General features: G+C 45.2%; 1 protein-coding gene across 3 annotated transcripts in view; it reads right to left on the bottom strand.

Moving 5' to 3' along the window:
* The window catches only part of Zdhhc14 (zinc finger DHHC-type palmitoyltransferase 14), a 99926-nt gene extending 99563 nt beyond the window's left edge, over positions 1–363 (bottom strand). For all 3 annotated transcript variants that reach the window (XM_031350644.1, XM_031350645.1, XM_031350646.1), the window contains exon 1: positions 198–363. In XM_031350644.1, the coding sequence (XP_031206504.1) occupies positions 198–288 (91 nt within the window). In that variant the 5' untranslated portion in view covers positions 289–363. The remainder of the gene's footprint in view (positions 1–197) is intronic.
* Between the last annotated feature and the right edge of the window lie 10493 nt (positions 364–10856).

The raw sequence follows: 10856 nt of genomic DNA, 5'->3' as shown, positions 1-10856 counted from the left end.
CCCCCCCCCCCCCCCGGTCTTACCTCAACCACTTCTCATCCCATCCTTCTACTCAGGTCCTTTCTTATGGCTCCTGGCCATTCTTCATGCCAGCCAGCGCCCTGCCCCGCTGCCGGAGCATCCCAGCCTGTCCCCGGCTCTGGAGCTGGCACTGGTTCGGGACTGGCCAAAGGCTAAAAGCAGAGCTTCAGTGTTACCTATTTGCCTTTCCAGATCAGCGGCTTCATCTGGAGTGGCTCGAGGGAGGACTCCCGGGTCACTGAAGCTGGTCCGAAGCAGGGTCCCCATCACAAAGAAGAACAGGATGCCACCGACCACTGGGATGGCGGGAGTGATTTTCTCTGCGAGGTACCGACAGCTGCCAGCAGGGTGCAGAGAAAAAGAAGAAATGAATCACAATGTTAGGATCCACAGTCAGTCGAGGGAGATTGATTTCTACTTAAACTCATCTCTGCTGAGACTTTCTGGGCAGGGAGATGAGGCTCAGTATGAAGAACTTGTCTGTTAAGTGTAAGGATTTGAGTTCAGAGCCTCCAAATCCATGCAGTAGCACATGTTTGTAATCCCAGAACTCCTATAGAAAGAAGGAAGACTGAGACAGGAGACTTCCCAGAAGTTCACTGGCCAGCTGGCCTGGCATAGTCAGTCTTGAACTAATAAAGGGACCCTGACTCAAATAACGTGAACAGCATGAAACAAACCCCAGGCCGCCCTTGTGAGGTCTCCACGTGTGCGCTGTGGCATGTGCACAACCGCCTGGCATACACGTATACCCACAGAAGAGATGAATTAGAATTTTAAAGAAGAAAATGTACATTTGGGGTGGTCTGTAGTGTTCTCCGTGACAACTTCCCCCTCCCATCCACCATGACAGCCCAAGCCCCATAAGAGAGATGCTAGCCGACCAAAAAGCAAAACAATCCTGCTTATATAATTGATTTAGAATGTCTGGAGTTTGAATACATACACAAGAGCCCTTTGTGTTGTAAACACTCATGGTCCAAGGCCCCGACCCTCTCTGGGACCACAGAAGAGGATTAGAGACACCTCTATCGGACCCGCCAGGGTGAGACAACTCAGGAACTTTCCAGCAGCATAACATTCATTCACTTGCAAACACTAAGGAATCATTTGTCAATTTTGTGGGGTCAGTTTGCCCCCAAAAGAGGATGCTACATCATGAACGTGCATGGGTGGTTCTGAAGGGCAGGGAAGGAGAATCATTGGCTAACCGACACCAATCCCAGGCTTTCCCAGCAAGCATCTAAATGATTAATTCATGAGTGTAGGATAGGGGTCTTTCTTGGTTCCCCAATCTGGGCTCCATACCCTGGATCACATTCATCCTCCTGTTTCAGGTAGCTGGAACAGCAGATGCTCATCACTATTCAACTCTTAATTCTGTGAAATTCTGCTCGCTGTTGGGCAGTAGAGCATATGCTACAGGAATGATGGCAGCAGAGGAGGAGTGACTTGGGCAGACTAAACTTTGTGCCTGAGACTTGGCACCTGACCCTTGACATCTTACTGTGGTGTGGCTGGGTAGGTCTAAGCACTGGGCTGCTGACACAGAGCCTTAGCATTACAGAGGTGATGAGCAGAAGAGGGAAGAGTTGGCTCAATTCCTAGAATTTGGTAAAAGACAAGGTCTGCCATGGCTACCATTGGGCTCTTGTGGCTGTGTTTAATGTTGTCATGGGTGTGGAAGAAACACAAACGGGCACTGTGGATCGCAGTGCCTGGTGGGAGAGGACTCCTAGTTAGTTAGTTCTCAGAAACAGAGTCTGGGCTGTTTAGACAGAGAAGAAGGAAGCAAGCTCTGCTGGGAGCAAGACGTGGATGGGAGTGTGGCTCCCATCTGGGTACTAGCACCACATGTGTGTAGGCCTCCGATGGGATTCCCAAGGGATACTGCTAAGAGTTGTCTCTTAAGGGCTACATGACAGGAACCCCTTTGATGAAGGAGCAAAGACTTTTCAGAATCTTCTGCCCAGAAGAAGCCCAGAGATGCCCCGTGACTTTAAGAAGGTGGTAGGATGTAGTAATGGGGGCTGAGTCCCTGCTGGCCACATGGACTTGTCTTTAGGAAAGCCACCTGACTAGACACACCACCTGGAGCATTTCCAGTACCTCTGTAACCACCCCTACCAACTCCGATGCAGAATCAGAGCAATGTAAAACCACCACCTAAAACAGTACAATGCCACGTGCAGCTTGGTTGACATCCAGTTGTGATGTTTCTTCACAGGATTCAAAACAATCGAAAACACACCATTGTTATCCTTGTGCCAACTCCAGGCAGCTCTGAGCATCCTCAGAGAGTCTGATAAGAGGTGAACTTGGTAGGGAGAGTGTGAGGATACCAAGCACTTTGCTTAGAAAGAAAAAAAAATTCTAAGAAACTCTGACCTTGAGGAGCTCCTGAATGGGGTGACTGTGCCCCCAAAGTTAGCATGTCAGAAACACAATCTCCAAAGTGACTGTCCTGTGACCTGGGGGTTTTGATTAACAAGTTAGCCCAAGGAAATGTTCTTACAAACAGACTGATGCTGCCAGCAGAAGTTCCATGCTTCAAGAATGTGTTTACTGTAAAACTGAGTTCAACCCTCTTTTGACTGCCCTTTCTCTCACCTCTTCTCTTCTGCCAGGGGAAATGCAGCATTTAATACAAGGAGGCCCCCTTGACCTTGGCTTTTCTGGCCTCCAGAACTGTCAGAAATGAATCTATGCTCTTTGCAAAATTACTCAGTCTCCGACGTTCTATAATAGCACCATGAATTTGACAAGAATATCCCTTTGGAAAAAAATTTTCATTCGCATCACAGAAATGCATCTTCAATTCAGTTGTTATTTGCTGTGCATGAAGGGGGCCTGTGCTTCTCTCCTGAGGGTTTAGGCAAAAGCTGGCATCATTAATACTTATTAGTGAACTTCCACTTTTCCCAAAACATTTGATTTTACGATAGTAAGTAGGAGCTTCAAGTTAAATACTTAAGGACGGAGGGACTCTACAACCAAGCAAATAGTAGTTCTCTTATACTCCTGACAATGCAGGGAGAATCTTTTTCCTGGTATGCTACTGAGGTGACCCTCACCCCTTCCACTGTGTGTGGGCTTGGGGTCCAGGGTCTAGCATGGAACTTATATTTCTACCTGAGACATGAAGATGTCTCATCAGAAATGTCTGTTTTCTCATTAGTGATTGGCTACGAAAGAACCAACAGACTCTGAGCCCATACATGTAAGAAGTTCTGGTGGATGATGACACCTTTTGTGGGGGAGGGGTTTTAGTTTTGTTTCATGTTGCTGGGATAAGAATACCCTGACACAAGCAACCTAAACAAGAAAGGGTTTATTCACCTCACCATTGTAGGTTGCAGTCAATCGTGATAGGGACAAGAAGGTGGCAGGAATTTGAAACAATTAGTCATATTACATTCATAGTCAAGAGCAGACAGAAATGAATTCATGCACGCTGCTGATAGGAAGCACGCCCACATTTAGGGTAGGTCTTCCCACTTCAATTAATCCAATTAAGAAATCCCTTCTAGTCAATAGGCATGCTTCTGGGCCAACTTAATCTAGACGATGTCTCATTGAGACTCTCTTCCCAATAGATTCCAGGTCATGTCAAGTTGGCAATCAAAACCAGTCACCACAGGGGGCATGTTAAGCATGTCCACGAGGCACTTAAATTCAATTACTTCAAGTCCAGACCTTGGACTGTGACAGCAGCTTGGGAGCAATAGGGGAGGAACTCAGACTTGGAGCTCATTAAAAGCATGTTTCATATCATGCAGAGGTTGGCTTTGTTTCTTTTTATTGTCATTTAAAAAGCAACCTTGTGTTGTGTTAAGCCTTGAAAATGTGCCAGTGTGTGGCCACCAGAAATAAACCATCCATGGGAAAGCCATCCAAAGCAGACCAGTGTTAAAATTTGACAATGTTGACTGCATGTGTCCGTTCTGTGAGAGGTCCTTGTTCTTGGGAAATGTGCACTGCAGTATTCAGGAATAAGGCATCATGGGGTATGTAGTCTTCTTTCAAATAGCTTAGGGAAAGTATAGCATAGGGAGACAAAATGGAACAAATATTTATAGGCAAATTTGGGTTAAAAATTGGATATATGTTATTATTCTTATTATTGCAATTATTATGTGCCCTCTAGTTTGCTGAGGCCTGTAACCCTCTTCATGTGGTAGCTGAGGGGCCGCCCTTCTGTGTGGCTTCCTCAGAGAAGACAAGGAAAGCATATTCCATAGCTCACTGAACCACTGTGTGTTAGGAACACACTCTGTAATCATTTACCAGGCCTTTGGGATCCTCCACGCTCTGACGTTCTAGGAGATGAGGTCTTTAAGCCTGCTCAGCTTTATGAAATAGTGGGCACCTGGTGACAGCTGTCCTCTTTCACCTCTGCGTGACCAAGGACAGTGCTCCGTTCTCTTGGGAAGTCCCTGTAACCCCTTTATCAAAGCTGTAGGATCTATGCTTCTAAACGATGGCACCCGTGCCAGAGAGACAGCTTCAGACTGGAGTTCAGAAGAAGCCGAGAGCATCTGAAGTCCTAGTGATGAAAAGCAGAGAGCCGACTCTGCCTTTGATTGTGACTGTGAGTATGGAACTCAAGGAGGAACGAGGCTGGGTAGGCCTCTTGCCAACCCACAGCAACCGGCAGCATTAGTTCAACAGCCAAACAACTATGAGCAGCTTAGAAATTCTCAGTCCAAGCTCAGACCCCTTGGAAACAAACAGCTCCTTCACATTCTGAGCAACAGTGCTGTGGGCTCCACTGAGCACCATCTGTGGTGTGTGCAGCCTCTGCCTCCGAGGGCCTGGATTTCATACAAGATGATGATACAGCTGCCAGAGACATAAACACCATTTGGAGTCCTATTTCTGTCTCCGGAATTGTGACCTACATACAGCCCGGGGCAGCACAGAAAACAGGAGGACGGGCATCTTCGTCTTCATAAAGCTCAATTGGAAAGTGACAGGAGAAGACGGGGTGGAGAGTCGGGGAATGAGACTCTGAAAGCATCCAGGGTTTTTTTTGGAACATAAAAGATATTAGCTAATTTGGCACCAGACAAAACAAATGCTAAAATGATGAGATGTCTTCACTCCAGTCATGAACAGCAGCGAGAGCTGTCTGGCTCCTGCTATGATGATACAGGCGCACAGATACCTGTGTACAAAGTGTCACCATGTACACTGTAGGGAAGGAAAGGCAGCTGGGGACAGGTAGAAGGGTGTGGCATTGCCTTGGTATTATACAGCTCTTTTTTCTGTTCTGGCAGCGATTTTGAATTTTTGGTTGTGAGCCTAGCCTTTAATGGCTGAGCTGTCTCTCCAACCCTCTAATAGCAATTTTAATAACTATTCAGGGGGAAATATTTGTGTGTGTTTTGATGTTTATACATGAAAAAAAATGGAACCAATTCCTGGGTGTGATATTATCTGAGACCATGAAATCAGAGGATTTTTGCCATTAAAAGTACATAGCCAGGGGCTGTGGAAATAGCTCCTGCATGTGAAGACCTGAGGTTAAATCTCCCCAAACCAGATATAGCTGAGTTGCTGTAGCATACATTTGTAATTCCAGTGGTCCTAAGGTAATAGGGAGGTAGAGAGAGAAGGAATCCCCATCCTTGAGGCTCACAGGCTCCCTATACTGGCATATAAGAGACCCTGTCTCAAGCAAGATAGTAGGCAAGGATCAGTGCTTGAGATTGTCCTTTGACCTCCACATGCTTCACATGGATAGCATGCATGCCTGCATTTATATACACATCTTATACACACATGATGAGATGATTCTATATAGATTGCCTATATTCATGCACATATACATACACACATATATATCATTCCCATAGAGATAAAATGATTTTCTTTACAACCAGATGTAAACTTATTTTTGCCATTGGCTACTGATATCCTAGAATCACTGACTCTTAATTTCCATTTAGAGACTGGCTCAGTGGGATAGACTCTGACATAAAGATAATTCCTTGGGTGAAAACCTTGAGACTGGTTTCTTTGACATTTCAAATATAAAAACTGGATTTTGTTATTGAGCAACGAGGTCCCTATTTGTCCATAAGTCAGTTTCTGAGAGAGGATTAACTTTGCTTAAGAAAAACAAAATGCAGCAAGACAACACAATATTAACAAGGCACAGCAAATATTATGACTGTGTGACAGAGGATCCTTTCCATATTAAAATAATTCACCTTTTAGCTTTTTGTCTGCAGATATACGTACCAAAAGCTCCTATTAAGAGTTACGACTCCCAACTAACAAGAAATGGACTTCGTTTGCTAGTTCTGCCTTCTCCCGTGCAGAGAAAACGTTAGTGTAAGAATAAGTGCCTTTGGGGTACAGATACAGGGTGTGCATTTATTATTACACAGGAAGAGAAAGTGGCCTTGATTCATTGATTCGGAACTCAAGTGGGCTTCCAGGTTTGAAAATCACAGAATAACTTATTATTTCAAACCTCTGCTCTTCCATCACGATGCATTTCAATAATAAGTAGTTACGACAAACAATACATGAAATACAATAATCTGAGCCAATGACTCACATGTCTGAATTAATAACAGAGCGGCATCAAGATGAGCTTGGAACTTGGAAGGGATGTAATAAAAATGATCTTTTCTCCTCTTCATATGAGTCACTATGAAACAAATGGCATCCTCCCCCCTCACAGGCAGGGAACACAAGTGTGGCTTGTTTTGTGGTTTGCTGTTTAATCACCATACTTAGAAATGCATTTACCACCATCAGACCAAATAGGCACATTACTGAGAGATAAATAGAGAAAAGAGGATCCAGAACAAACATCCGCTCTGCTTTAGAACAGAAGAGACAAATAGATATTTGTGTAGTGTGTGTATGTGCTTTTGTGTGTGTGTGTGTGTGTGTGTGTGTGTGTGTGTGTGGTGTATGTGCAAGTAGGTTTGCATGCATATGAATGCTTGTGCATGTGCATATATGTACATGCGGAGACCAGAGGTTGGCATTGTATTTTCTTGAATGGTTCACAATCTTATTTTTTGAAGCAGGGTGTGAAGGTTGAATAGGTTTGGCCCCACAGACTCATGTGTTTGAAGGCTTGGCCCATAGGAAGTGAATATTAAGAGGTGTGGCCTTGTTGGAGTAAGTGTGGCCTTGTTGGAGTAGGTGGGGCCCTTGTTGGAGTAGGAGGGGCCTTGCTGGAGTAGGTGTGGCCTTGTTGGAGAGGTGGGGCCTTGGTGGAGTAAGTGTGGCCTTGTTGAAGTGTGGGGGTAGGCCTTGAGGTCTCCTATGCTCAAGCTCCACCCAGTGTGGAATCCAGTCTCCTCCTGGTGCCTTCAGATCAAGATGTTGAACTCCTCTAGCACTGTGTCTGCTGCCATGCTGCCATGCTTCCTACCATGTTGATAATGGACTGAACCTCTGAAACTGTAAGCCAGCCCCAGTTAAATCTTTTATAAGAGTTGCCTTGGTCATGGTGTCTCTTGATAGCAATAAAACACTAACTATGACACAGGGTCTTCAATGGAATTTGAATCTCACTGATTGGCTAGATTGGCTGGCCAGTGAGCCCTCTGGATTCTCTTATCTCTGCCACATCCCTAATGCTAGGGTAACAAACAGGCAAGGAGTGGCTGGCTTTTATGTGGATATTGGAAGCCATGATTGTGAGGGAAATACTTTACAAACTGAGTCCCCAAGTCCTTGGTAGATAATTTTATAAAGTTCCCAACATTTCTCTGAGATGCCAGTACCAGGACAGATCCATTCTCAGGAGCTAGGTTGACTATTCTAGATGGCTGGAAAAATGGCTGCCAAAGAAGGGTGTTTAAATAAATGGACCCAGGGGACAAAAGAGAAAACCTTGAGAGCAGACAGCTGAGAGAGCTGAAAGCCAGAGAGGAGAGTGGCGATAAACCCTGCGCGACCCCATGCAGGCCACACAGGGACTCCCCATACCCACCCAAGCATACCATCCTGCACCACAGGCTCCTTTGGGGCCCTTTTTTATTTTATTTTTTATTTTTTGAAGACTGTCAATTTCAGGCTAACAAAAGGGGAAAGGTCAAGGCCCCCCTCATCAAAGAGAGGAAGTTACCAAAACTGGAGATGCAGCGTTTAGATGGGGCCAGCTCAAACCCTGCTCCTGCGGGCTTCCTCCTGTGCGGCGCCTAGCAGGGACAGACCCACCCACACAGTCTCAGCACGCCTGTGGAAAAGTGGGGAGGTGCTCTCTCAGCCTTGTACCTGCACACCTTCCAGGCACGCAGGAGAAGGGTTGTTATTCCTCACTGGGCCTCCCAACCCCCCAGAGAGATCGACTTATAGATAGCAAGCCTCTACCTCATAGTCTGTGCAGATGGCCCAATTTACCCACCTGCTGTTACGAATGGTAAGGGATTGTTAGGGGAAACTGTGGTATTTAAATACTTTTGTCAAGTAATTTTGATGTGCATTTAAAATTCTAAGAATCCAGAGGCTTCTGGGTAGTATGTGAATTACAGGAGTGGAAGGCTTTTTTTTTTTTTAAATCTGTGTGGTGTGTGCATGTATGTATAGGCATGATTGTGTATGGGCTCACGTGGGTGCATGTGTGGGCTCAAGCATATAGAGGCCCAAGGCTGATGTTGGAATTATACTGGCTCACTCTTCTACCTTGTTCATTGAGTCGAGATGTGGGGTGGTATCTCTGAAATCTAGCCCTTCCTGGTATGGCTAGAATCATATGCCTAGCCTCACCAGCCAGCTTTTGAGGGGGATCCCTGGTCTCTGACTCCTGAGGCCAGATTCACAGGAAGGCCACCGTGTCCATCCAATGTTTCTGTAGGTGCTGGGGTCTGAATGCTAGTCCTCTCACCTGTGTGGTCAATGATTTAACCACTGAGTCATCAGCCCAGCCTGAAAGCCAGTGTGTGTGCACACGCGCACATTTGTGTGTGTGTGTGTGTGTGTGTGTATGTGCACGTGCATATGTGTGTGTATGTGTGTGTGGGTCCATCCTGCACTGGCCCTTTAATGGTATAGCAGGGCTGCTTAGGCCCTGTACAGCATATATCCTTTACTGCAGTTCTGTCCTCTCCAGATCACACAGGGGTGCTGAACTAATTGGGGACGGTGCCTCTGCCACCTCACTCTCAGTGTGCCCTGGCAGTGTAAGCATCGGCAGCATGGTAACAGGCTGGCGCCGTGTGCTAGGGAGACCTTCCCATGCAGGGCCCAGCATGGCCCACGTAGACTTTTGGAAATTTATTTTTTCTTGCTCTAGACTAAATTCTAAGGTTTGGTTGTCTCTAACCCTGTCTGATATTTAAAAGCACATTGTTCTGCTTCCGTTTTGGCAACTCTGTAGGGAGCTTTCGCTCTGTTCTGATTCTGTGTCTCATCAACCCTGATACCCTGCAAGCTTTAAGAGGCTTCATCAAGGGAAAATGTGACAATGTGGTCACCGCTTGGGGATTTTATTTTACATTGTCTGATAGAGTTATGTTATGTTATGGAGATAAGAGTTTAAAAATCACTTATTGCTGCTGTCCATACATCAAAAAACAAATGAAATCAGCATGTTCTCATACTTGGAGCCTGGCCTCCTGAATCTGCCTGCCCCAGTGGTGTCTGGGCCTGTGTCTTCCTGCCTGTATGGCCATCGCAGGAGGGCTGCCGTCAGATGGCCCATAACTCAGATTCAGGGGCTCTGACTCCTACCATCCCATTGACCGCATCCTCTCCTCCACCGCCTTGCCCGCTTGCTATGTCCTTTATTACTTCTTTGGATTTTTGAGTGACAGTAGACATGCCTTTTCTCAGGGCATCCATTTTGACCTAGTTCTCCTTTTTCCCAGATAACCATACATCTAGAATCTCCTCCGACCATGCTGCTCCATAAAAGGATAAAACCTGAAACCCCGGCCCCGCTCTGATCACATCACAACCCTTTTCATGCTTTCTCTTCCCACAGTGCTAGTCCCTGCATGGTGTGCCATCTCTCCCGACTTGATTGTTACTGGACTCTTTCCAGAAAGCAGCTTAGGACAATGCATCAGTCTGCTTGGTTCATAGGTGTATGTAACCCCTGGGCCTAGAAGCCAGCATTGCGTGTAGCAACTCTTCAGTAAGCATTTGTGAAGGATATGGAAAATACTTTAAAAAAAAAAATACAGGATCCAAAGTAGGGTCAAGATGCTTCAATTTTGTTTCACAAACACATTTCTAATTCCCAACTGGGAGAACATGCCCTAAAAATAATTCTTCATTCTCATCAGCTAAAGGTATAAGTGTGATTTTTGTGCCTCTGTGCTTTTTCATAGCATAACCGAATCACAGTTTATTTCTGCAGTAGAAAAATGTTATTAAAAATAAGTATTAGTTAAAAAAAAAGAAATTGTCAAAATATTAAAAAATCTTTCCAGGCTCTTAAGAACTCAACTGTCAAGAAAGAAAGTGCTTTTGGTGGTGAGTAGGATCAAAATATATTATATGTAGATATAAAATATTCAAAGAATAAATAAAATTTATATTAAAAAATAAAAATGTGTAGTCTCAATAAAAATGTGTGGTCAGAACCTCCAAGGGCTAAGGACTTCTGTAAGAGGGCTGTTCTAGGTAGACTTTCCTGTAACTTGGGCTGTGGTAGACCATCATTTGGAGTAAGCGAAACAAAAGCCATCTTCCATCTCAACCTTATATGTTATTCCTTACAGGACATGGCTAGAAGTAATTCTTTTGCTGGCTTTGTGGTTTCTGTATTAAACTGGGCAGGTGCTGCTACACTTTGCTATTAGAGACATGGAAAATTATGCTTCCTGACTTCCTGATAGGCTGTGGGGGGGGGGGGGGGG

The sequence above is a fragment of the Mastomys coucha genome, unplaced genomic scaffold, assembly GCF_008632895.1.
Source record: "Mastomys coucha isolate ucsf_1 unplaced genomic scaffold, UCSF_Mcou_1 pScaffold5, whole genome shotgun sequence".
Lineage (NCBI taxonomy): Eukaryota > Metazoa > Chordata > Mammalia > Rodentia > Muridae > Mastomys > Mastomys coucha.
This window is presented reverse-complemented; position numbering and strand designations above follow the sequence as displayed.